The sequence below is a fragment of the Calonectris borealis genome, chromosome 4 (assembly GCF_964195595.1).
Source record: "Calonectris borealis chromosome 4, bCalBor7.hap1.2, whole genome shotgun sequence".
Classification (NCBI taxonomy): Eukaryota; Metazoa; Chordata; class Aves; order Procellariiformes; family Procellariidae; genus Calonectris; species Calonectris borealis.
In genome coordinates this window covers 58150041-58176328 of record NC_134315.1, presented here as the reverse complement: position 1 = coordinate 58176328, position 26288 = coordinate 58150041, and the positions used below count along the sequence as shown (strand labels likewise).

General features: G+C 36.5%; 1 protein-coding gene across 24 annotated transcripts in view; it reads right to left on the bottom strand.

Annotated features, from left to right (window-relative positions):
- The window catches only part of AIMP1 (aminoacyl tRNA synthetase complex interacting multifunctional protein 1), a 40390-nt gene that overhangs the window by 1632 nt on the left and 12470 nt on the right, over positions 1-26288 (bottom strand). For 7 of the 24 annotated variants that reach the window (XM_075149724.1, XM_075149735.1, XM_075149723.1 and 4 more), the window contains 5 exons: positions 19004-19137; positions 18167-18280; positions 15767-15922; positions 12524-12735; positions 6832-7000 (listed from right to left, as the gene is read on the bottom strand). In XM_075149724.1, the coding sequence (XP_075005825.1) occupies positions 6832-7000; positions 12524-12735; positions 15767-15922; positions 18167-18280; positions 19004-19112 (760 nt within the window). In that variant the 5' untranslated portion in view covers positions 19113-19137. Of the gene's footprint in view, positions 1-3365; positions 3423-6831; positions 7001-12523; positions 12736-15766; positions 15923-18166; positions 18293-19003; positions 19138-23911; positions 24010-25930; positions 26065-26288 lie in introns of those variants that run through there. The other 17 variants (XM_075149722.1, XM_075149729.1, XM_075149721.1 and 14 more) reach the window with 6 other exon arrangements.

The window sequence follows — 26288 nt, the reverse complement described above, 5'->3', positions numbered from 1 at the left end:
ATATTAAGTGAATTAGGCATGTGCCCTTACAGTTGAGAAATATTGAACTTAGACTGACATACAATTTTAGCCCCAAGTTTCAACACTGTTCTGCTTTTTGTACTATTCAATGACAAGCTCTGGTGCCTAACATAACAGAAGCATTAGAGGTCAGCTTGTATTTCAGCAATTATGGCCTCAGTCTGTAAGTCTCAGTTCCCTGTTTCTATGTGTACACCATGATAAGCTACCTACCCCCTAGAGGTATTGACAGTCTAACTCCATTAGCAAATCTGACTATTTAAGGATCTCTAATGACCACAAAATGCAGGTTTCTTTCACTAACATTTTGAAATACTGTTAACAAATTACATAGAATAGTGAAGTATTTCAGAGTCATATTTTTCCTATTTTTAAATAGGCGTGAAATGCAAAGTATAGGAACAAAACAACTAAGCTAAATAAGCTCTCTTGCTATAAAAATTTTACTGAATAAATTGCTCCCTGCTGACATAATCTAGATAAAGCAAGATTTTCTGTACAATTATTTTCTGTTCAAAGGTCAAGTAAATTTAATCTCTTAATTCTAATACAATGCAGATTCTCTTAAAGAAAAAAGGAGATTTCATTTAAAATGTTATTTAATCATAATGCTGTCGGGTCTCTTGACCTCTTGTGTGTAACACAGGTAGGACAAATTAAAAACCACACAAGACTTGTTTTAAATATAATTAGAGCACATTTAAATGCTGAAAGGGATCCCATGCTCTTTCATTGCTGATACACTACATATATTTTTACTTGCTTGGAGTGCCATATTGGCACCATTCTGCCCAAACTATCCAAATCTTAAGTTCCACCACAAGCAATAATCAAAAAACAAATCCTAGTAAACCGATCCCCCCTGAGATCCATTCAGAGAAGCCAGGAGTTCCTAAAGGAAAATGAGGAGCTCTCCAAGTGAGCAGAATGTCAAGTACTCTCATCTTTCACTACTCAGTGTCCCCAAAGGTTCAGGAAGAAAAACTATTAAGGCTACAGGGATTTTAACGTACGTGTTTCTATTAGCTGGTTGAAATTCGTTGGCTGCTTCGTACGCTGCCAGGCGTATTCCTGACTGGCTGACCAACAGGCAGTTAAATCAACTCCTCTCATTCCAGCTTGCTTTATTGTTTTTCTCCTTTAAATGTTTTCAATGGTTCAACCTAACTCACATTTTCAATGCTTGCAAAAGTAAATTACTTCTACCTGTAGACGGGTCTAACTTCTGTAGCCTCTATATTTGTAACTGTAAGAGAAGCAGACCAGGCCAGATTTCTCTGTTAAGCAGGCTAGCCTTGCCAGAGCAAGATTCAATAATGCAGATTCAATAACCACAGTGCACTTAATATTTAAAAGAAAAATCAGTAACACCATTAATAAATTAAATATTTAGAGATAATTGTGCATTTTCACAAAAATAAAAATCCTGCTCAATGCTCAAGTTCATGAACAAAGACAGACTTGGATTTAGACCAAAGTGAATGCATACGAACTAATAAAATCATTAAACAGAATGTTAAATGATCCATTGTGCATTTCCTTCCCCCTCCTCAAATATAAAAAGCAAGTGAATTTTTTCAGCAAGACTGATTTTTATTATAAAAAACATGCTTTGGATGTTAATAAGTTTCTTTGGAATCCTGCATCAAGCTCCCTTGGGATCTGTGGTGAGCTCAGATTAGATTAGCATAGGCACCAATTTTAAACACTACCAGAGCTTTAGGCTGTGCATTTTCCTGTGACTTCTCATTGCATTCCTTCTTCCCAGAAAATATTCTTTAGAAGGGTTTCTATAAATAAAATAAATTTAAGCTTGTAATGGTTTAATGAGCTTCCCCCTCTCTTTACATAGAGAACCAAATAAGAGGTCCCAAATTTTGTTAAACGTGTCATTCGGTCTAGCAGTCTAAATATTACAAAAGAAATTCTCATAACAATCAAGAAACCTCTCCACTTTGTAACAGCTCAGTAACTATTGAAAGAATATATCTCAGCATAATAAGGGGCAAAAAGATGCAGTGATGTGTGACTTTACGAAAAGTTAGTACCACTTAGCCCACTGTGGATTATAGCTATGCAACTGGAGGAAAGCATCCATACACCAAAGCTTTGATTAAAGAAACCTGTTAAATACAGACTAACCACTGCACTCCAGTTTTAGCACTTTTTTTTAAGAGACAGTTATTAACTAAATTCTTAGACCAGAATGATTATTTAATTATATGACTTAAATAACACATTTGTGGTTCCTGTGGCATTTTTGCATTGAAGAATTTTGTCAAAGCGTCAATTATAATGCTATTAGAAAGAAGATTTCACAGTTAGCTGTGAAAACTCCAAGAATTATTGCTGTCTTACAGCAGTTATTGTGTAGGAGGGTATAGTATTTACAAACATGCGATGGAATGATTCTTCTATGGCTTATGAATCGGACCTTTTCCACTGAAGGTGAATAGAAATTTGACAGAATTCTCAATACAAAAAAGGCCCAACAGATCTTGAAGATTCATGTATTGGAGTACAAAATGGTGTTGAAGTTCCCCTAGGGGCAATGACATCAAATAAACAAACAAAAAAGAACACTCCTCCAGACAACAGCATTCCTTATCAAATCACTCCTCTAGGACACTCAAGATGCTTCTAGGAAAACTCTCAAGTTTCTGCAGAAAAAAGTTCAATTGGTTTGAATCAAGATACCATTTGTTTACTTTGCCTAAAATGATCAAGGAAAATTAGCCTGTATCTCATGAATATTTTGTATTCCAAGATGCTTGATAGACAGCTGTGTGTGTTGTAGAGTTGCTTTATTGTTGCTGCTGCTGCTTCTGTTGCTTCATAGGCTTGCATATTTCAAACTAAAATAAGACCCAGCTGTTCTTTCTATTTTAAATAGATTCAGGAGTATTTATTCTATTTAAATAAATTCAGGACTCAAACTGAATCTTTATGCTTTAAAATTACTCTTTAAAAAAAAAAATTATCAGAACATAAATGGTTACAATTAAGCAGTGAAATTAAATGACATCTGACATAGCAAGGATTCCACCCTCCTGATAACAGTATCAGTGAAGTGCCAGATTGCCTTTGAGGAGATAGCAGCTAAGAAGCACACAAGATTTTAACACAAAAAAGGTGAGTAGAAGATACAGACATACAACCCCATCAAAAATTGAGTTTTGCAGTCTGCCGGTGAGGTCCCCTCTCTCCCCCCCAGGAATAAATGGAAAAAACCAAACCAAACCACTCAGATGTTTAAAAAGGAGAAAAAGGAAAAAAAACCCAACCCAAACCAGAAAAAGGAATTGGGCGGGGTCGGGGGGGAGGAGAGGAGGAACCAAACCCACCAAAAGTTGTTAATCACTTGGACAAGAAGGTAAGTGACAACAATCTTAAGTCTGTAGCTAAAAGAAATTTAAAAAAACCATAAAGCAAACCAAAACCTATCAACGAACAGTATTAACATCTTAGTTTACAAAGGCAATATGCAAAAGACAAGTACACAACGAATTAAGTAACAGAAGCAGATGTCAGGATGATTTTGTAAGTCTCCATCCATCAATGCTTTTTTCCTTGCTTTTTCCTACTCACTTCAAGATAATAAAATCACAAGCCTTAAAATTCTTTAAAATAAGTTTTATGTAACTAGGAGATACATCACTCTACTTTGCACTATTAAGCATTAGGTATATTTTCAAAGTCAATGATTAGCTTTAACCACATACCTACCAATTTTTCTGAGCAGCTGTTTATGAAACATTTGGAAACAGCTGCCATATTTCAGACTACAATCTATAGCCCTGGATGTATACGCTTTTTAAAGGAGTTGTAAAAGCCTTCATTTGGCACTTATCAGAGCTCCATGTCAGAAGGAAACCGATATAAAGCGTATAAAACCTTCTATTACAGGCTACACTTATGCAGGTCATAACTTTAGAACTAGTACAACTTTTACACCACCTTTAGCTTATTCATTGTCTTCTAAGAATCAAAATGCCAACAGAATATCTGTATACCTTAACACCTGGGAATAATTTTAAAACAAATGTTTCTATAACTGATTTGCTCTAGGAAAAGCTTTTTACAACTGTAACCATGGAGTCAATAGTTCAAATATTTTGATAAAACTAACCTCATTACTCATGTGCAAGAAAAGATATACTCGCTAACAGAGAATACCACTACTACCAGCTCTCACATTATTTTCAAATGCCGGGTATACGAAGTTACTTGAGATATAAGTTTGGAGAAAGGTTATGTCTTAGACAAACAACAAAAAAAAGACCCTCCACCCCTCAAAAAAGCCACATGCCCAGGCTGACTTGTACATCATTTTGCAGGGCTTATGCACTAGAAGGGTTTACTCTACAGCTTGATGCTCTCTCTTGCACATCCATTTCCACAGCAATAGAAAGCAATATGAGCATCTCCTTGCATGTAACAGAAGTCACACATCCAACATTTAATCTATCTTTACTCACGGATATGTGATAACTACTAGAAGTTCTGAGTGAGTATTCCTACAATTTAGTCAATGCAATTGCTGAAGCCTTTGAGATTTCAGTACAGCTTACCAATTCTGCATCTCAACTAGCTAGCTTGGTATATTTTTAATACAGAAAACTAAAAATGAAAAAGATGCTGCAAGACTGATTTCCTTCTTAAACTTCAATCAGAACATTAAATCACAGCAAGCTGAGCTTTCCTCCTGTTTCAAAAACACCTAGATAGACCATTGGTTCCTTTATCATATGCCAACCAAAATACGTATTTTTTTACAGCATCACAGTATCAATCAAAAGAAGTATAAAAATATCTATACACATAAATATATGTATATATTTATGAAATGCAAATATGTTTAAGCATAGAGCTTGCCAAGAGGTTAATAAATAAAAACACTGCTGTACAGCTAGCAATTGTCAGAGGTGCAATAGCTTGAAAAGGTTAATGTTTCTGCGTAGAAAACAGATACACCGTTTTCTCACATGTGAAAGCCAACTTCTGAGCAACAAATTCATCCTGAAGATGAATACTTTTTTGATAAATGCACACACATACAACTCCACCCAATATAGGAAATACTGGGAGTTAGACTACTTTTTCTTAAGAAAAAGTGATGCAGTGATCCTGACCAGAAGGCCACTGTTCATCAAGAACTCAGTGATCCATATAAAAACAGTTGACCTGAGTAGGTCTGGGCTGGGCTGTGCTGCACTGCACAAATTCCTGGGGCGCAGGATAAACCTCGCCAGCTGACTGTAACAGAGGAGCCTGCAGGCAGCTGCCTCGTGGTACCAGCGACTAAGCCAGCTGCGTGTCCTCACCATTCCCCCACAACACCCTTCTCTCTGAACTGGAGAGGTATGGATTTGATGGGTAGACTCTCCGGTGGATGACAAATTGGTTGGATGGTCACATCCAGAGGGTAGTGGTCAACGGCTCAATGTCCAGATGGAGATCAGTGACAAGTGGTGTCCCGCAGGGGTCTGTGTTGGGACCAGTACTGTTTAATATCTTCATCAACGACATAGGCAGTGGGATCGAGTGCACCCTCAGAAAGTTTGCAGAGGACACCAAGCTGAGTGGTGCAGTCGACACACCTGAGGGACAGGATGCCATCCAGAGGGACCTGGACAAGCTCAAGAAGTGGGCCCATGTGAACCTCATGAGGTTCAACAAGGCCAAGTGCAAGGTCCTGCACCTGGGTTGGTGCAACCCCCAGCATCAATACAAGCTGGGGGATGGGATTGAAAGCAGCCCTGCCGAGAAGGACTTGGGGGTATTGGTGGATGAAAAGCTGGACATGAGCCAGCAATGTGCGCTCACAGGCCAGAAAGCTGTATCAAAAGAAGCGTGGCCAGCAGGTCGAGGGACGTGATTCTGTCCCCCTCTGCTGTGCTCTGGTGAGACCCCACCTGGAGTACTGCATCCAGCTCTGGAGCCCTCAGCACAAGACAGACATGGACCTGGTGGAGCAGGTCCAGAGGAGGGCCACAAAAATGATCAGGGGGGTGGAACACCTCTCCTATGAAGAAAGGCTGAGAGAGCTGGGGTTGTTCAGCCTGGAGAAGAGAAGGCTCCGGGGAGACCTTACTGCAGCCTATCAGTACTTAAAGGGGGCTTATAAGAAAGATGAGGACAAACTTTTTAGCAGGGCCTGTTGCAACAGGACAAGGGGGAATGGTTTTAAACTAAAAGGGGGTAGATTTAAACTAGATATAAGGAAGAAATTTTTTACAATGCGGGTGCTGAAACACTGGAACAGGTTGCCCAGAGAGGTGGTAGATGCCTCATCCCTGGAAACATTCAAGGTCAGGTTGCATGGGGCTCTGAGCAACCTGATCTAGTTGAAGATGTCCCTGTCCACAGCAGGGGAGTTGGACTAGATGACCTTTAAAGGTCCCTTCCAACCCAAACTATTCTATGATTCTACGATTCATTATGGAACAGTGCAGCATCAAGCTATCATGCGAACTTCCTTTCTGTTTGACAGTCGAAATGAGTAAGAAAATACAACAATAGCTCGAATGACCAAAACGGGGGAATCTCTTCTATGGACAGGGAGTGCACAGCATGCTGCAATGGATCAGAAGCCTGTTTGATGCTGCACCAACTTGGGGTTCCCATCATCCGTGCAATGCAAGATTGTTTATACTATTCCCTCTTTTCAGTGTCAGCTCTAATAAATAGCATTTTAAATAATACTTTACAGAGTCTGAGTTAAATACTTAAAAAACCTGTTTTATCTGCTTCAACTCTGAGGTTACCTTGGCATACCTATTTCCTCCAATTTCCCAAATACCTACTTACCAGGAAAACCTTCAAAAGTGATTCTATCCCCAGGTACTGCCCCGGGTGGGGGAGCCAGAATTTCCACTTTTTCTGGGGAGCTGGCACACATCACCATTGCTTGAGATACTACTCCTCTCATCTTTGCAGGCTTCAAGTTACAGAGTAGTATTGCCATCCGATTCTGCATCTTGAGGGAGGAGAACAGAAGGATGTGAGTACTTAAGTGCCACGTGCTTTTGGGGACTCTAATTATTTCATTATTACAGAAGAATTACAATGAAGAGGCCTTAACATGGGCGAGAGAAGCACACAGCAACAGATGCACAATTTTAATGCCTGCACACCAGTAACAAAATTTAAACCACTTAAGAGTTGGCCAGTGAATAATGGAGTAAATGCTGAATTGTGACACACTTATGAAAATACAAAATGTGCAATTCAGAAATCCAAAAACCAGGCGATGCATTTCACCTGCATTCCATCTTTACTCATTCTAGATCACCACTTCAGTCCACTTTCAATGTAGCACTATTAACCAAACAATTTCCATTTAATAATAATAATAAACACAAAAAAACCACTCTACAGATTAGGCTAGCTCATAGATAAAAATTTCAAACTGTGTACTGGAAGCATACAGGTGTTCCACATAATTAGCTCACTCAAATCTTAAATTTTATCTTATTTAACCTAAATGGTTTTAATTTTTTTTAACCACTGAAAATGGCTGTATATACCGTGCACTGAAATTTGTTAGAGCAAAACTCTAAAACTAGGTTTCTTCCTCTCCTGTTTTATTTTAATAAAAATTGTAATAGTAAACCAGAGAAAACATACTTTGTTAGGGGAAACTGCCACACTTCAGCCTAGAAAACAAACCACACTTTCAAACTGAATAAAAATTAAACCCAGAACATTCTCCGACAGACAGAAAGTAAGGAAGCCTTAATTCCCATACTCCTAGTGCACATATGTGTATATCTGTATTTCTAGATTTCAGTCTTTGTGTATTACAATATAAACTTTAAACAAAACTGCAGCATTAATACTTAATAAAACTCATATGATCAAGTATTCTGAATACTGCATATTTTCCAAGTAGAACATTTTAAAAAGCAAAAATATAAATCTCCAAAATGAAGCAGTTATAATGAAAAGTTGATCTTGCATAAGTTTCAAGGCAGCCCATCAACTGAAAATTTCTTAAGTTATTGCTATGGATATAAATCACCCAAAACACAAGAAATGGCTGTAAGATGTCAGTGACTCTAAAATGCAAGTTGTAGACATTATCGAGTACTGAATAACAATTAGCAAATGGATACACAAAATAAAAGAAATAAGATTTCTGCATTTGGTACTCAACTTTAGTTTTGACTAACTGGAAAAAATTCTAAACTTCAGAGCATTGCTTTTTTATTACAGATGATACAATTGACAAAACCAGACTGCATTAATACAGAAATGGAGATCATCATCTTCATCAAACTAACAGGAAAGAAAACCAAACTAGCATCACATCATTCCTTTCTCTCCAATCACAATGGCCCAAATGTTTGTCTATATTGCATGAGATTTCTGTATGAGAAGCTGATTACTATTGCAAAATTAAGAAGTGTTTATCAACATTTCAAACATACACATTATCCCATCACTTTTACTAGGAAGTATCTTCAAATGCTTTTGAAAAACTGCTCTAATACTAAGATATGTGCACCGATTTCACAAATAAATGTAAGAAAACCCCCAAGGTTAAATAAATATTTTTATAAAACAAAAAGAAAAACCCACCTCAAGATGGTCAGCCAAAACCAGAACATTGCTATTTCAAGGGTTTTTTTTTCCTTTTTATTATAAACGGCTCAATTTTTAACTGTCTTCAGATAAATGACAATTCCCTAAGTATAGAGGAAAAAAGAAACTAAACCTAAATAAATGCTTCCTAACAACGCTGAAGCTTTTAGTTGTTTTTTTTTTTTTAAACTGGTGGTGCTAATTTTTATAGAACGCACTTACTGTGATGTTTCCAGAAAACAGGGCTTCAATTACAATAGTAAACCCCTCTGTATTCATGCATAATAAGCACAAAAAAAAATTGTTTACGAACCATCAAGGAATCTGATGTTTGGGTATCATTCTTTCTGCATTGCTTTTATGAGATCGTTTTTACAGTAAATGATAAATAAAACCCTGAAATGTGTCAGCTACAAAAAGTCAGATCCAGTAATTCTACTGATGGCCACTCTCTGTAACCCCATAAATTAGAGGAACAAAAGAAACAAATCTGATTTTTCAAAAGTAACTGTAAAAATAAATTGGGGTTTCCTGACAGATAAGATTGGGCAGAAATAAATAAATATTTAAAAAAAAAAAAGGGGGGGGGGGGAAGAAATCTGACTCCCCTTCCCAGTACATGAAAAGTTTATCAGAAATACACGGTGTTACTGAAAAGCAGCTGAAGGTGACACAGATAGACGGTAAGTGTATGTTTCCTTCTGCATATGTGTTACTATCCAGTAAAGCAAATTCTGGTAAAGAACAGTAGGGCAAATCTCTGCACTTAAAAGGACACAAACAGAAGCAAGTCTATGTCTACAGGGAACGGATAAGGCTTTGGCATCTCAGGAGGTGTTTGATACATAAATGAACTGAGAATAAGCAAAGGAAATTCAAATGTTATCTCCTTGAAAGAGTAACAACCTCCGCTGGCCTTCCAAAGAGCCAATCCTTCTGTTTCAGAAATCCAGGAACTTCAAAACTGACAACTCAACTAGTGAGAAACTGATTTAGTTTCAGCAAAAGTGTTAGTTGTTACAGTTTCTATGGTTGGACAGACAGCTACTTCACATTCAGAGTAAAACAATGAATTTCCCCAACATGCTGGTAGAATGAAGCGGTGGGCAGGGGGGGCAGAGAAATAAAGCAAAGAAACTAAAATGAGGAAAAGTTAATCCTGAAGTTTACCATACAGAAAAACCAAAACCTTATCCTTGAAGCACAAGTGTTAAATCACTCTTCTTCTTAGGTAATCCTTGAAGTTACCTGTATAACTGATTATCAACTAACTATCCCTCCATATCTCAAAATCAGATACTGTGACAGACTGCAACGGCTAGTGAGTATGAGTTAAAACCAATGCACTGATTGCTTCAAAACCAGAGTGAGTTGCAATGCCAACAGCCACAAAAAGCCCTCCTCAATTTATTACATGCTTGTCTGGATCTTAAGTTTGCCAGCAAACATAATTTACAAGTCACATGCTTGGTTACATCGATATTTCTATTTGTTTCATACCTGAAAAGAAACACAGTAGCATTTAATATAGCCTTGAAGCGTAATGCTACAAAAGCAAAGGAAAAAACTGGTTTGCTTTAAGAAATGTGTCTTATATTACACAGAACATGTCAGTAAGTTTACAGTCATGCTGTAGTCACTTTTCTTTATCATTTATAGAAACATGTTTTCCCTGCAGACTAAACAAAGAAAATTAAAAGATCAAGAGTATGTATAAAAGAATATAATTACCATTCTATCTGAGAAAAAGAAATATAAATGCCAGTACCATTTGCTAATTCCTGGGTGTTCAACACTAACCCTTAAACAATGATCTAGAAAGAAAAAAGATGAAGCCATGTAAGTAGAAAGAAGAAGTTTCTGCTAGAAAAATGAGACTATATAGTTCATAACAGATACAGCTATAATGCATCCTCTCACAAAGAATGTTGTAGGACAGCGTTTCTGGAGGCTGATGGTGGTGTCTCCTCTTCTTGCTAAGTTTAAGACACATGCCCTGCATTCCTGTTCTTCCCTTCTGACCACTGACATGAGGATCTCTTAGGCTAGAGGGGATTTCAGGAGGTAAAAAAAGTGACACTTGAGAATTGTCTGAATTTCAAGAATGATTGCCTGAGACAGGTATTGATGCTAGGAGCACAGAGAGATCCACTTCAAAAAGCCAAATGCAGTGGCAGAAAAGCTGTCAATTCCTGTTGACATTTCAGAATGTTCTCCAATTGTCACCAGCTGCTGCTGAAAGAGCTCAGCATTGGCATGATCCACCTCATGCTTCAGTACGATATCCCTGTTGCTGATGACGTGTATCTATCTACACACGATACTTGAGGGTGCAACTTCTGACTTGGCTTCACCACCATCAGTGGTGCACAAAAACACAATGTACCACTATAAAGTGGGAATGCAAGAAGTTTTCACACCCATAAATAACTTGCACTGCATACTGAAATGCTAATGAAGATACACATTGCGCTTCCTAACCAAAAGTAAAATCAGATGACACAAATACTACAGTCTCAACACTGCTAAATTACCACATCTAACACTGCAATCATAAATAGCTGAATTTTAGGTGAATTATGTCTATACTACTTGATCTGATGTATACATTTTTATTTAAATATATGGCAGTAGTCACATGCCAGGCCTTCACATTTTTGAACACTTCAAAAAATACAAAAAGATGGAAGCTTGCCCCTAAGAATTAACTATCTAATAGAGACTTACCAAAACCAGACACACAAACTAACTGTTCCCAAAGAATGTGCAAGAATGATCCCTAATTCTCTGTTAATGAGTACTTTGGATTATTTTTTCCAGACAGAAAGCAGGTAAAGGGAAAAGACTGTCACTGCCGCTGCATTCTGTATATTTCATGTTCGTAAGTTTATTTAGAAAGGCTTTTAAGATGTTTTTTCTACACACTTTCTTGAGAGCAGATTGCTAAAAATGAGCAGTTTGCATTTTTCCCCAGTAACTGGACACTATCAGATGATCAGTGCAGAACAGTTATTGTATTCAGCCATTTTTTTCAGTTCAATAACTTTCTGTATCATAAAAAAAACCAACAACTACAATTTTAATTGCCTCCTACATTTGCAGTCTTACCATGGGGACAGGACGTGAATAGGGATTGAAAAGGCATTTGAGATCCACGCTAAGATCAATTCCTTCACGACCCATTTCGCAGTTGCTCTATACAACATTGCTTTAATTGCCAAGCTTGCATTTGAATTTAGAAGCAGCCTTCAGTCAATTCCTCCCTTCCACTAACCCTCTAGAAGATGTGTGAAAGGAAAATGTAATCTTGAAGTCTCGGGTTGTTCCCAAGACATACGTAACCCATGCATGTCAAACACAGAAGTTTATCAACTAAAAACGCATAAAGGTAGACTCTATTCTGGACAAGGAAGTAAAAATATGCATTTTGTATCCCACTGTTGTTTAAGCCACTCACTGCCAGCTAAGTTAAATTTACATGCTCTTTAAATTTACATGCTTTACTCCACGCCAAACACTTCAACAGGCTATAAAGAATGTTGGAAGGCAAAGGTTTCAAAAGTTTAGATGACAGCAAAAAAGTTGTTATGGGTTCTCTGCTACATACTAGGAAACCTAAAGGCAGAGTCACATCTGTTTGGTTTAGGAGTCCACTGTGTACTAACAGCATCACAGAGGAGTCAGAATAAGATCCCAGGATAGAAGCACTGCAAGCAGAAAGGAACTGATTTAGGGTAAGGGTACTTCTCCATTTTCTGGCAAATGCTGTTAAGTATTACTTCCATTTGCATTTTTTTTTTTCCCTCATGACTGTAAAAAATCTTTTAGCAGAATGAAAACACATCCTATAAACAGATGAAGGTCTTAAGATACTTTAGGAAAGGAAAAGCTATCAAGTAAGTAATTTTGTCAATACCTGATCCAGAGGAACATGTTTCACTAAACCGCTGACAACAGTCCTTGGGCTTGCTTCACCAACATCCACCTCTTCAACATACAGCGTGTCTGCATCCGGATGCTTTTCAGCAGTAATAATGCAACCAACACGAAGATCCAGACGAGAAACATCTACAGGTTTTGCATCACTACTTCCAGCAGCTGGCTGCTGTTTCTTCTCCTTCTTTTCACCTATTAAAGAAGGTTTAGTTAATGAAATAAACATTAAAAAAAAGCACAAATAATGTATATGACTATTGCAAGGGAAAATGTAAATCCAGTGTAAAACACAAACGAAGAGTAAAGAGTTAGCACCTCTATTACTAGTTGCCAGTGGAGAATCATACACACTCCAACTTAGATTGTTACTACAAGTAATTACCACATTAGGATAGAGGTGTTTTCTTGTTTGTAAAGTGAAGTCATCCTGAACTTTAAGTGTAGCTAACATGTATGTAAGTGACACATACACTCTGCCAAAGATGACATCAATAAGCCTGATAGTACTGTTTTAATAATTAGCAATTACCAGTAAGTCTTGCCATGGAGTTTCACCAGCAAAGGGAAACTAGACAATCACAAGTCATCAGGTTACTAGTGCTTAACAACAGCTCCTGACTATGGATAATGCTAAGTCACTGCAACTGCACTATCACAGTTTTAAAGGAGCCCTTCAAGATGACCTTAGCTAACATTCTTCACTTCCCAAATATATTAGTGTGTGAAAATGCTGATGGCTTACGAGGTTCCACTGACACGAAGTCTTTATCCCATGGCAATGCAAGGGTTTATCATCACCCATACATACTGTATAGTATAAAACAGCAGTGAAGCAATACTCCCCATACTCAGCTGCTTATTTAGATACTCCTTCTAAGATGAGCAAGTTATATCCAGTTTGTATATAAGACTGCCCTGTTTAAAAGACATTCAAGATTTGTTTAACAACTATAATCTCTGGGGGATTAAGAAATGTCTAAGAAGTGCTTACTTAAAATAAGCATATTGTGTTATTCTTTCATCCAAGATAGCTTACATATTAATGTAAACTAAACTCCCTTCTTTAGGGAGCAAAAAAGGAAAAGTGGACACAGCACACAATTTGATTCATTTATCATTGCTCTAGTACAGGGCTGAAATTAAGTAATACATTCAATAATAAAAAGTCAGGTTTTTTTTAACATAAGCAATAGCTCTTCAAAAATATTTCAGTTCATATATGATGAATAAAAAGCTCTCGTTTATGACTGGGTTTTTTTTTATTACAATTAGATTAATAAAACCAGTCATATATATAATAATTGAAGAGAAAATGAAAAAATACCGTCAAAAGAGTTAATATTTAATACCTAAGATCATTTCAAAGACCTGCCGTCTTTATCCTTGGTATCATTCCTCACTGTTCTCCACTTCATGACATTTCTCTACAGTACTCTGGAGCCAAAAAATCAGCTTCTAGCACCCTATTTATTTCACTTTAGAAAAATGAAGTCTGTCACCAAATAAGGAAAAAAGAACACAGCAAAGCATGTGTGTACACAGCATATATACAGATGCACAGAAAACATTCATTTCAGTGCTGTGGCCTAAGGAGAGAACTGCATGCCCCTGGCCAGTGTCGGAGTCAGCCCAGAATCAGTATCCAGAGAAGCCTCACAGATGAGGTTTGCAAGAAGTGGAACTAAGAATATGGGAATAACCAGAGAGGAAACAGATGAGATAGGTGACAGAAAGCAAAGCAATTTGAGATATTCCATAATTTTGTCAATTTCAAGACTAAAAAACAAATTTTACATATTGGTTACTTTGATTGTTAAATACTATACCCACAACAGATGTTGAACTCCACAGAAATAGCCTGTTCAGGGCTTCTATTTAATGTTCATGCTCTATTTCACCTTTTTCCAAATACAGTCACTGAAGGGAAAAAGTCAAATAGATTGCTTTCTAAATTTAAGCTACTTATAACAAGATGCAGGGAAATACAATATGAGAAAGTTTTATTTTTCCTCACCAACTGAATACTTGCTCTGTAGCCACTGAATACTTGAATAAAACAGTTAATTGCCTGATATGACATGTGGCCTCTGCTTTTACATTTACAGCTCTGTGGAATACTGATGTGTCAAAGGCTGCAGCACACCAAAAAATATGAAGTAGCTTATAAGCCTGCGTACAGCTCACCAGAAAAAATAGAGATAGAGTGCCCTATCAGCATGATATCCAAACTCTGAAAAGCTGTACAAATAAATTCATAGCAAATTAATAATAATTTGCATAAGAGAATGATTGTAAAACATGAGTTTAAGTTACAAAATAGACACCTGTCCTTTCGTGCAAGTGTAACAGACACGCTTTTATTCTTTTAAGAGAGTTTGTTAGACAGAATTCAATATAGACAGCTAAAACAGAAAAACAGGAGGAAAGGTGTTAGGAAACCTACATACCCTTCTCCTACATTTCCTCCCTGATGCCAAAACCAGATTATGCTATCTGCCTATGTCCTCTACCCAGTACTTCCTCTTAGCCACACAATTTCACCAGTGTTGACATAGATGTATTTGATCAATTCTGATGGAACTTCACTGCCTGTAAAATTTTCCAGGGGGAAAAAAAAAAAAAAGCAGCATACTTAGAGGATGCAGAAAACCGCAGTTTAGCACTCTTCCTTTAATATTATGTTATGCTACTATTGCTTGCAAGGTATTTTGCTGAGTTGGTCTTTGCCTTTTGCTTGCACTGTTTCCATGGCAGGAAAGAAAAAAGAAAAAAAAAAAAAAAAAAATCTAACTAAGCCTCAGAACAGAAAGCCATCCAGCCTGCCAAAAACTTCTCTAAACTTCCCGTCCTTCTCTTCCTTCCCCACCTCCGTTTTTTTTTTTTTTTCCTCCTTTGTGTGTGTGTATTTTGGTTTTGCTTTTTTCCTGTTGTGGGGTTTTTGAGGGCTTGTTGGGGGGAGGCTTGGTTTTTTGTTTTGTTTTTTAAACAAGGAATTTCAGTCACATAGAGAGAAATTTGGCATGCATCCCATTTAAGTAAGAATCTGTAGCTTACTTGATAGCCTTCATTAGCTTCAAGTACTTCCAAGATTTTAAGAGCTTGCACATGATTCTTCCTACTGTGGCTGTATGAACTGTTTTCTTTCTGTGCCCAAAATGATGTAAAAGCACTTGCATAAATTAAATGCCTTAACTGTCTATCACAGCTAAGAAAACTGAAATACCTTTTTTTTCTACTTTTTCCTTCTTTTTCTTTTCTTCATCTTCACCTTTAATTTGATCTTTGGAATCAGATAATGCGACTGCTGTAGGCTGTGGAACATGATCTGAAAACGAAGCTGTAGAAATGGTTGTACCAGGAGGAACTGCGATCTGTTTTACTAAAATCAAAACCACAGAAGTTAGAAGGGGTACCAGAACTTTGAATACTACGACATTTTAAGTTTCCAACATAATAAAAAAGTAGAGAGAACTGAAAGTTTTGCTTAAAATACCTAAACCACAATCACTGAGTAGCAAAGCACAACGATTATTCTGATCAGTTAAGAACAATGCCTTTGACTACACATTTTTTAAATGGGAAAAAGTGCTAAATACAAGAAAACATATAAGCAAACACCACCTCTTTTTGTAGTTTATTTCAACATCTAGTTATCTTTGCTACTAACTCCTTATTTCTCATTTGTGTTTGTCTAGTTTCAGTTTCTAGCTACTAGCTCTTGTCATACTGGAGACTATTCTGTAATTTGCTATGCATAGAATCATTTTTATATTGTAGTCAGACCATTCCTCAAGTCTTTTTTTCTGATTAACTAAAGGAACTGAGCCTGAATAATCACATTCTAAGAAATTACCTGCAGCCCTAAAATGATCTGTTGATTCCTCACTTCCCATCCCTAAATTCTCCACGTTACCTTCATATGTCTTTTTAAACTGCTGATATAGAATTCTGGACATCATCTCACTATCAATCTTACCAGACGAAAGCATAAGAATCACCTCCCTTCTACATTCTGCTCTTCTCAAGAATCTCATTAAGGCTTTTTACCACATCATTGTACTGGGTAAGCATCATCAGTGTGCTAGACAGTATCATCTAGGCTCCCTTTCCCAAGAAAGGTTAGACCAGATGATCTTTCAAGGTCCCCTTCAACCTGGGCTGTTCTATGATTAATTACTGTTTGACAAATCCTCCTAGTGTCACTCTTATACAGCTCCCCATTCTGCATACATGCTTCTTTTTACACTTGAGACATTTATTAACTTTCCTAAAGAACTGCACTGTGTTTATTGATAACTGCTCTATTCAATACCAAAGTGATTTGCACGAATTATGTTCTTATAAACAATTTTAAAAAATCACTTGAATCTGAGATTTGTTGTACCAACCACCACTTGCTTGCTGTTTTGCTTGCTAGTTATGGAAAGACTTTTTGTTTCTCAGATTTTCGAAAAAATATCTCAAACGATATTTTTGATGTTCTGTGTCCATCTAATTTCTGTGTTCAACTACTTAATACTGTCAAAGCTAACATACACTAATTTACTTCAAAAGAAAAGATCTGAATTTAGTCCTACTACCTCTTAGATAAACTAACGAAATAAAGGAAGATACATGTCAGGCCAAATATTAATTTCCTAGTCCTTTCCCATCTTGGAAAAAAACATATACCTTGAGACTTCTCCCTCAAGCATAACAGAGACTCTGTCAAGAACTGCTGCAGACTAAGAGACAATGGAGAAATAGAAACTAATGGTTTGGTTCAGTATATGAAAGGGCTTTATTCATGCTCAAAGAAGAAAAAGAATTCTCTGCATTTATAAAATGCTAGTCTTTTTGAAGACTGAATGTGGTGCTTTAAACATTCAGTATGGTTGAATGGTAGCATCCAGCTACACTGGATACTATCTCACCCAATTTACAATACTGACAGTATGGGTAAAAATAGTAATAGCTGTTGAGAGCAGAGGAGGCTTTCTTTGGAAATAATTTTAAAGAAAACACACTGGATCTGAAACACTTCACTTTTGGTTTTTGTCCTTTCTTTTTTAATATGAATTATATAATGATGGTGTGAGCTGAACAGAGCTACACAGAGCAGTCCAAAGAAGGAAAAACAGTGCAATGAAAGGCTGATCTTACTAAAGCATGGAATCGAAAAAAATCAAAACACACTGTTTCTAATTTTACATTACAACAGATTTTCTAGTAAGTCACTGGCCATCTGTACTTTGAACTATGGTTTGATTTTCCATAGGGATTTTTCAGTCATGCTAGATTAAATACTCAAGAGTATCAAGAAGTGTTATTCAGCAGTTTCTAAGGTATTATAAAAAGTCATTGTCATCAGTCAAAGTCAGGGCTTATTATGGCAGTCACTTTAAAAAAACAGTTCCATGTCTGACTAAGGTTTGGCATATGTACCTGTTAGGCTTGCAGCTTACTAAAATGTTGGAATTAAGTAACTTGTCATAGGCATGGAACCTAGGAAAATCCAGAATTTCTAAAAAATGCCATAGAGTCACATACAGAAGGATAAAAATCAGGAAGAATTAAGATAGCTTTGATCATATTTTGTGCTAACTAGATCTATGTTGTATGAGGATAGGACCTTTTTCCCCACCTCCATTTCGAATTTCTGCCTGAATCAGCTCCTGTTTCAGCCCTTCAATTTCTTTCTTCAGTTTAGCATTTTCCACACGGAGCTTCTTCTCTTCTCGGAGAGATGCCTGCAAGACTAGAGTTGATACTATATTAAAACGACAGGTTTCAATAATTAGCATTCATCATTTGACAAACAGAGGTTTTGTTTTTAGAGAAAAGTGAAACATGGTGAGCCAAACACCAAAAAAATGGAAACTTTCAAGTAGTATATCATCAGAAATATTTTGGAATTCTTTTTTTGTTGAAATAGCCATTTTTTACCACATTTATGTATTCAAGTTCCCTCTCAATATACTAGCTTCTCAGTCCCCTAAACAGACTCACAAGAAAAAATTCCAAGAAACCTACCAGAAAAAGCTTGAACATGTTTGTATAATTTGGAGCACCTTAATTCACTGATACCAATACGCACAAAATATTAAAGTTGAAGGTATGATACTCGAGAGAACCCCATAGTGGTGAAAAAGCAGTAACACATTCAGTTAAATGCATAGTCTCATATTTTTCCCTTTCTCCCCCCAAATGTAATCGTGTCCTATGAAATATCCATAATCTGTTTGTGTCATTAATCCGTCCTCATTCATGCCTTTTCTATTTCAGAATAAGAAGCTTCAAAAAACGCCACAAACCACAAGACAGTGAAGTGGTGCTACTATTACAAGCTTTATCTTGGAGAACTTGAAACACTTAAAAGGCTGACAGAACCAATGAAGTTGTCCATTCTCATTTTTTCCTACGAGCATTTAATGTTAGCCATCTGGTTAACAGGTTTATCACAAGATAGATAATTCCTTACTAGCTTTCTCCTTGAGCAGAGCAACCTGTTGCTTGAGGTATTCAATAACTTGATCGGCCTCTGCACCCTTCTGCTCCAGTCTGTTCAGCACTGCATTGTTGGCTGCCATCTTTACCAAGAAACGGGCTAAAAACCTAGACAAACAACAGACAGTCTAAAATTAATGACTTCTTTACATAATAACACTACCACCTCTTACCACATGAAGCAGTTCTAAAATCAGTTGCTGAATAAGAAAATCTGCTAAGTGAACAAGCTGGGCTCCCACCTCCTAATGCAAAGCCCAAACAAAAAGCAACGTTAAATGGAATCTGATGTTTGACAGCTGCTTTCAAGTATTTTGGAATAAAAGCTGCTTTTCTTCCCAGATGCAGAAAACACATTCTTCCTTCATGAAACAGAAAAAAATTCCACCTTCTCAGAAAGAAAGGTCTGAATAAATCGGAAAAAAAAGGAAATAAAAGGGAAAAGGTTGGACAGGAGAACACTGTACCCTGGTTTTAGCTGAAAAATTTATTAAGCATACGCAGAATTTTATTGAGACTAAGAAAATAGAAACATCCCATGAAAATTTCCAAACTTTTCTAATAAATTTATTCAGAATATACTGAATACTTCATACATTCTGATTGTGCATACATTAAGAATTTACTGTTATTTTACTTTTAAGCTGAATTCATCAGTATTTTTACTCATCTCGGATTAATACAAGTTTCATTGCAGGTTTACACCTTCAGAGTTATTTTAGCACTGATTTTGATAGTCTTATTTTGTTTCCACTGGAATGGAAGGCCAGGCACCTAGGTAACAAATTAAAGAAGCAGGAAACACAAAAGACCAGTGAAGGCAAGAGCAAAAATAAATGCTGCCTAACCTTCTTTTAGGACATTCAACTCTTTTTACTGGGTTTCTCTAATGTTCCAGAAACTAGTTATGCCTTATGTAGAGCCCTTATTTCTTGAAAGCTACCAAATTTGGCCTACCTCCTTCTCTGTAACATTTGTGTCTAACCATAAAAGCTCAAATAGTAGCAACAAAATGATGAAATACAGTTACAGTCACTCGTATCTGTAGCAGATAGTGCTTTTACCCTCCCACTCTAACCAGATGAAGAAAGAATCTATACTAACAGTTGCCTCATCTGTAAATCAAGAAAGCAAGCTGATTATAGGTGGGAAGAAAAGATGCCTTGCAGATCTTCACAAGCAATGGTGATGTAATTCCTGTGAATTTGCCCATCAACTGGAACAAAGGAAAGAATTGGTAAGAAAATGGCAATCCAGATGCATGCATTGGTTCCTCAACTTTATCAGAGCCCAAAAATGCCTTTTCTCATATCAAATTGGCAGAAAACTTCCCATTTTATTGCAAGATTATTCTGACACTATGACCTAAATGTGTTTTTAACATACAAATACTCCTCGTTGGGATTTGCAACAAAAGCCATGCTGAAGACAAAACAGATTTAGAAATAACTGAAAAGTGAACAGATACAATCACGCTCATGCCAGTGTCAACATATCACCTTTGCTGCACTCTCAGTGTCAACTTATATTTGATATTTGATCTTCTATTACAAAGAACTCAATTCTCCACAGCTATATGTCTTAAAAAATAAAAATAAAAAAAAGGCAAAAGACAATGAATTGGGAATAGTGTCATTAAAGGTTCTCAAAGTAAAATTCACAAAGCCAGAGAGAGATACAGTAGTCAGATGATGCATGGGGTAATATTACTCCTGCAAAAGTGATGAATGAACAAACATCTTGCCTTCTTTGCCATCTAATACAATGGAAGTCTGTTTTACACACACTGCTTCGCTTAAAGATGCAAGAGTATTACTGCCATCACACCTTCCACTCATCCACAACAGATTTTTCTTTTAAAAGAAAGAAACTCTCATGGAGAGAGGAACAGTAAAATCATCTCTCCAGGACAACTAAAGTAATTTTAATATTCAAATTAATCTCTGCTAATAAGAAAATAATTTTGTTTTCATGTGCAGTCTGAAAACAGAGGGTTTAAAAAGGAAAACAGTTATTCCAATAAGTTACTGATTTAGATGTCAAATGGAAATAGACATAAAACTATTATGGCACAACACAGCGTAATACAAAGCCTAGGGTATTACTGCCTGCATACCAGTAAGAGTTCTTGCAAGCTACATATTCTCTCAGGGGAACACAATACTAACAGTGGAAACTTTGCCAACAACAACAGAAATGCTACTAAAACTTCAAAGTGAATAGAATTGGTACATTTTATAGGTTTTAGCCAAGTTGGCTAATGAACTGAAGATCTGGAAATGAAGTTACATGATTACAATGGGTAGACATTTTCCCACTTGTCAAATAAATTTCTGTAAACCTAGTATTATAACAATAACACAAAGGAATAGGTATTTCCGATACTAATATAAAGAGCCAACAGGCTGAAATGAACTGCTGCACAAGCACAGGAACCCATACAGCAGAGTGATAAAACTGTATCTAAAAGGGCACATTTTTTTTAAAAAAAAAAAAAAAAAGGTAAGATCCACCTTCATTATAAAACACAAAACACATTAAAAACATTAGCACTGCAACAATCAAAGGTTACAGTCAATAATCTTTTGGAATTTTTTTTAACCTTTCCCCTATTACCCTGACACCCCCCGACTCCACACACACACAAAAAAAAAACCCTTAAGCAACCAACTCCTATTGGTGATGCACAAACTAAAAATAGGAAAGAAAACCAGGAATAATATAGCTTAAAAAAACAGAATCATATCTTATTACAGATACATTCTGACCCGTTTTGCAGAAAATCTTCCAGAGGCCAACTGAAAGTAAAGTCACTTCATACAATTGTGCCTAACGAGCTCCTTTCCCTTCAAACAAAAAATAGTTCTGAAAAACAAGTAAGGAGTAGCTATATTCAGACTTTCTGAAAAGGGTAACCTCCTAAAGTTACCTGGTTGCTCAGCTAAGGGAAACTGTTTAATCTCAGACCTCTGAGGACTACTTTGTTACCTGCAAGACATTCAGAACTGCTCCAAAAACCCACTTGCTCCACTATAATGGAACTCAATCTTCAAATGAAAGACTCAAGTCCTGCAGTTATTCATGAAGTTATGTATCAACACATAAAAGCTGTTTAATTTGTCATCATTCTACTTGCTGATTAAGAGAGTTGCCTATCTTTCTTTAAACAGAAAGCACTGCCTCCTGCAGTCTTCTAAGTAGCTGCAGTACCCTCACAGGAGAAAACGGGCATCATTTTACTTTGTTTCTCAAGAACACATAATGTGGAAGGGTCCCCAAAGTAGCGAATTCTCTATAATAAATCAAGACTTCTCAGATAGTACAAATTTCCCCAGAATTTCAACATGTTTTACAAATGCTGGTTTATCAACATTGGCCTAGAACTTAGAATATATCCAGATCAAAAAGTGAACAAAAGAGAAGATGCTAAAAACATAAACCTTGTTGTAGCTTAGTCTTCAATATTAATATTCTCTGTTTTTAAAAGCAAGAAAAAACCAAACCCCTCATAAAATTAATGACAAGATTTAAAACTTAAACTCTAAAAATTGTTTTTGGAATCTATCCATAGTCCGAACATGGAACCAATTACTTTTCACTATTGGAAAAGCAATCATTTAACCAAAAAAACCAGAAATTAGAAGCCAACTTAGGTTTCCCAAAACCTAAAATAATTAGCTCTAAGAATTCCTTTTTTCCAGCTGGAGGTTTAAAAAAGCTCAGTACTTCGAAGTTCTCAGCTTTTTCTTGCAATGCTTTGTTAATGTCAACATAAAAAGTAAGATTACTAACTCCATGAGATCTAAACTGCAGGCTGCTTAGTAAGACTTACTGCCTACAGATCAAGATGTTCTCCATGTATGCATCAAGCACATCTATGACAGTGATACAGCTTTATTTCAGCATTTTCAGTTCAGTAAAATTTTATGCTGCTCTCTTAGGTGTCAGGCATCTTATTTCTTATTCTCATTCTTTCCCACGGGCCTTAATGCAACACAACCAAATGCCATGTGCGTTTCAGTTGGTCACCCTGGGTACATGTTGAGTCAAAAATTTGCAAAATTTTGTCTCAAATGATGTAAAACGAACACTAAATCACCACAACTGCCTGCTTCTCCTCTCTTTCTCTCCCACATATACACTAACTCCTCCACAATAAGAGGGTAAACCTTCACAGCTCACCACACCTAGGCAGCATTATTCATTGCACAGCTGCTTCGCTCCGACCCATCATTGCTCTTCACTTTGTGCTACCTATGGAGGAATCAAGTATTTCTACAGCAAAACCAATCCTACTGATCTTTAGCAAAGAGCAGATAGAAATCACAAAATGGCCCAGATAGCATAAACATATGCCTTACAGAGAATGCCATGTTTATGAATAGCCGCCAACCAAGACCTAGGTTCAGGCAAGGAGCCACTACAGGGGAAAATAACAGGCTGCAAAAAGACATGTTTGCTTTTCAATTGAGATGCTCTGTTCAAATTAAGTTTGTCATTATGAAGCAGAACTAGTGGGATCAGCCTTATTCTAAAAGCTATCGACAATACAAAGGTAATTGCTCCAATGCTAAATAAAGTTCATTAATTTAAACTATAGAAAAATATTTAGTGGCAATTCCTCTTCCTAAGCTTTTGGTATTAACTCTCAAGCAGCTCTCAAATTAAACTCCTTTTCTTCTTCTGTGAGATGTCTCACGACGCTCTGTTGTGGCCAACTTTCTATCTTTTACAGAAAGTAGAATACTTTGCTATAAAGTATCAACAATCACTTTGTTTCTACAAGAAGGGTGTTCAAAGACTTCTATCTGAGCATCTTTTTTGAGTATGGTCATTTCTGGCAGACAATCTTACAAAAACCCATAAATATAACAGAACATACCAGCTGTTTGCCAGATTCTGCTTTCCTATGCTTTGCACTTCTATGAACTGTCAGGACAGTGAATCAGATTGAAGAATCTCACATCACACCTTTTTATTCTGCAAAGTAAGGAACAGTAGTGAGTAGATCAAAATAAGAAAGAAAAAAAGAAAAAAAAAAAAGAGTGGAACTACGTTATCTTTTGCTAGCCAAAGTATCAATGCAACTAGGAAATCGTTGTAACTTGTCCCACCTTCTCCTGTCCCAGAGAATCAAGATTCATGCTTTAAAAAAAAAAAAAAAAAAAAAAAAAAATCAATTCTCTCTTACAGGTTTCTCCTAACTTCTGACAAAGTATTCTAGACGTGATGCTGTAAACATCTTTGGCTAAGATTTACAATATCTGATTTGATTTCACATTCTTGGTAGAAAAACTTAAGGTTTAGTTTTCAAAACTATGAAAATTTAAACTATAAAAAAAACTGAGGAGAGCTATGACTGATTAGTTTTGAAATCAAATCTTAGTTTTGACTTGATCATGTCCTTACTTCACTCTAATTAAAGCACAGATCATCAGCAGCAGCTCTGAATTTGTCATGAGGGAGGCAGTGGTCTGTAACATTTAGTTCCAAATTTGCAGTGATATAATTCTATTGCTAGGACATTTTGGAAATCAGTTGTATTCAGTAAGTTTCATGCCCTACCTGTCACTACCACAAAAGGTTGGGTGTTTCACTGGTTTTATACCTGGTACACATTGTAAAATGCAATCATGGCTTTTACACCCAAATATTCCTTCCTAGAAATGTAATTCTAAAGGATTAAATGTTTCTAGGCTTCAAGAAAGAGAGAAGAATCAGATTTAGTTATTGGAAACACAGGTTTTCCACAGTTTTATCTGTGGAAAAATGTAATTCCCCAATCGCAAAACAAAGTAAAACATGGAGCTGTTCACAAACAGGTTTCAAAAAACTTGCCTTTTAAACCCATATACAGATAGGCTAAGGTATCAGTAAGCAGCAATGTAATGCTGAGAAAGAAAACAGAAGTATCTTAGATACTAGATACAACTTTTGCATTGCTTGAGACTACTTAATCACAATCAAAGCCCTAGTTTCCTTGTTATAATAGAGCAAAAAGACATAGTGCACCCCATTACAGTTAAATATCATTTCACCCACATCAAAAAGACAGGCACAAATCAGTTAAGATTTAACTACCAGCTCATTGTCTTTCAGAATTAAGTATATTGTTAGCTCTGTAAGGGAAGAACGTAGGTTTCCCGAATCTCACATTGTTAAAGTAAGTTTACACAATTCAAAATATGGTTTAAGGCCCTAAGCAAATATGCGTTAGTGATTAACATGTAGACGCTCACCTAGGTCCTTCTCTGCATACAGCAAAGGAGATCTACCAAAATATATTTGGCAGAACACTGGCAAACACTTGAAAAGCAACAGCTAGCAATGATAGTACAATTAAAAAAAAAAGTCAGACCACCAAAATCTATGGTATTTTTTGTCAAGATTTTGAGCAATATTGATAAATTGCAGTGTAAAAACTCAAAATCTGGAAATCATTATCAAATAAATCATCATGGAACCTCATCTTTGACTCTCAGTACTAGATCAGTGATTCCCTACCAGCTACTAGAAATGTGGCATTATAAAAGATCAAATGAAATTTTAATTATTATCCTTGTATTTTGCTAAAGAAAGAACGCTCTTTTTAATATGAGGAAAATGGAATTACAGTCTAAAACGTAAGAGGGTATTGTAAAATATGGCAATACAGTTTTGCAGACTTATAATTGCAAAAAGACATAAGAATTCCATCTTCCTCATTCTCCCCAAACAAGTGATTGCTATAACTGGGGCTTTAAACAATTGAACAGCCCAATTTTTTTTTGAGCACTTAAATACAATTTTTAAAGTATTCATAAACTATAAACTCCTGTGTAGTCAGTATTGAAAGCAATTTGCCAAGCAGCAAATTGTTAGGCAAAGTTGTACATTTTTGCCATATGTTATTTCAACTCACATCTTTTGCACTGAGTCAGCCAGAATAATTGCTTTGCAGATTTCCAAACAACTAACATGTCTAACACAGTCCATCCAAGAAGCAATGCCAGCCCTAAGGAATGATTTGCTACCTCTGGAGACTACAGTCCAACCCTTCTGGCTGCCAGATAAATTAGGCTCAATCCCAGCTGCAGACAGGTCTTTTAGCAGTCCTAAGAGCCTACCCCTCCCTATTTTAAAGGGCTGTAAATAGTAAAAACACACACAACCAAACTTTTTCATATTGAAAAAGATTTTTTTAAAAAATGTGATGGAACATTGCACAAAGAAGGCCCATCCACTCGTACCAATTTTGAGGCAATAGAAGCTACTCAGTA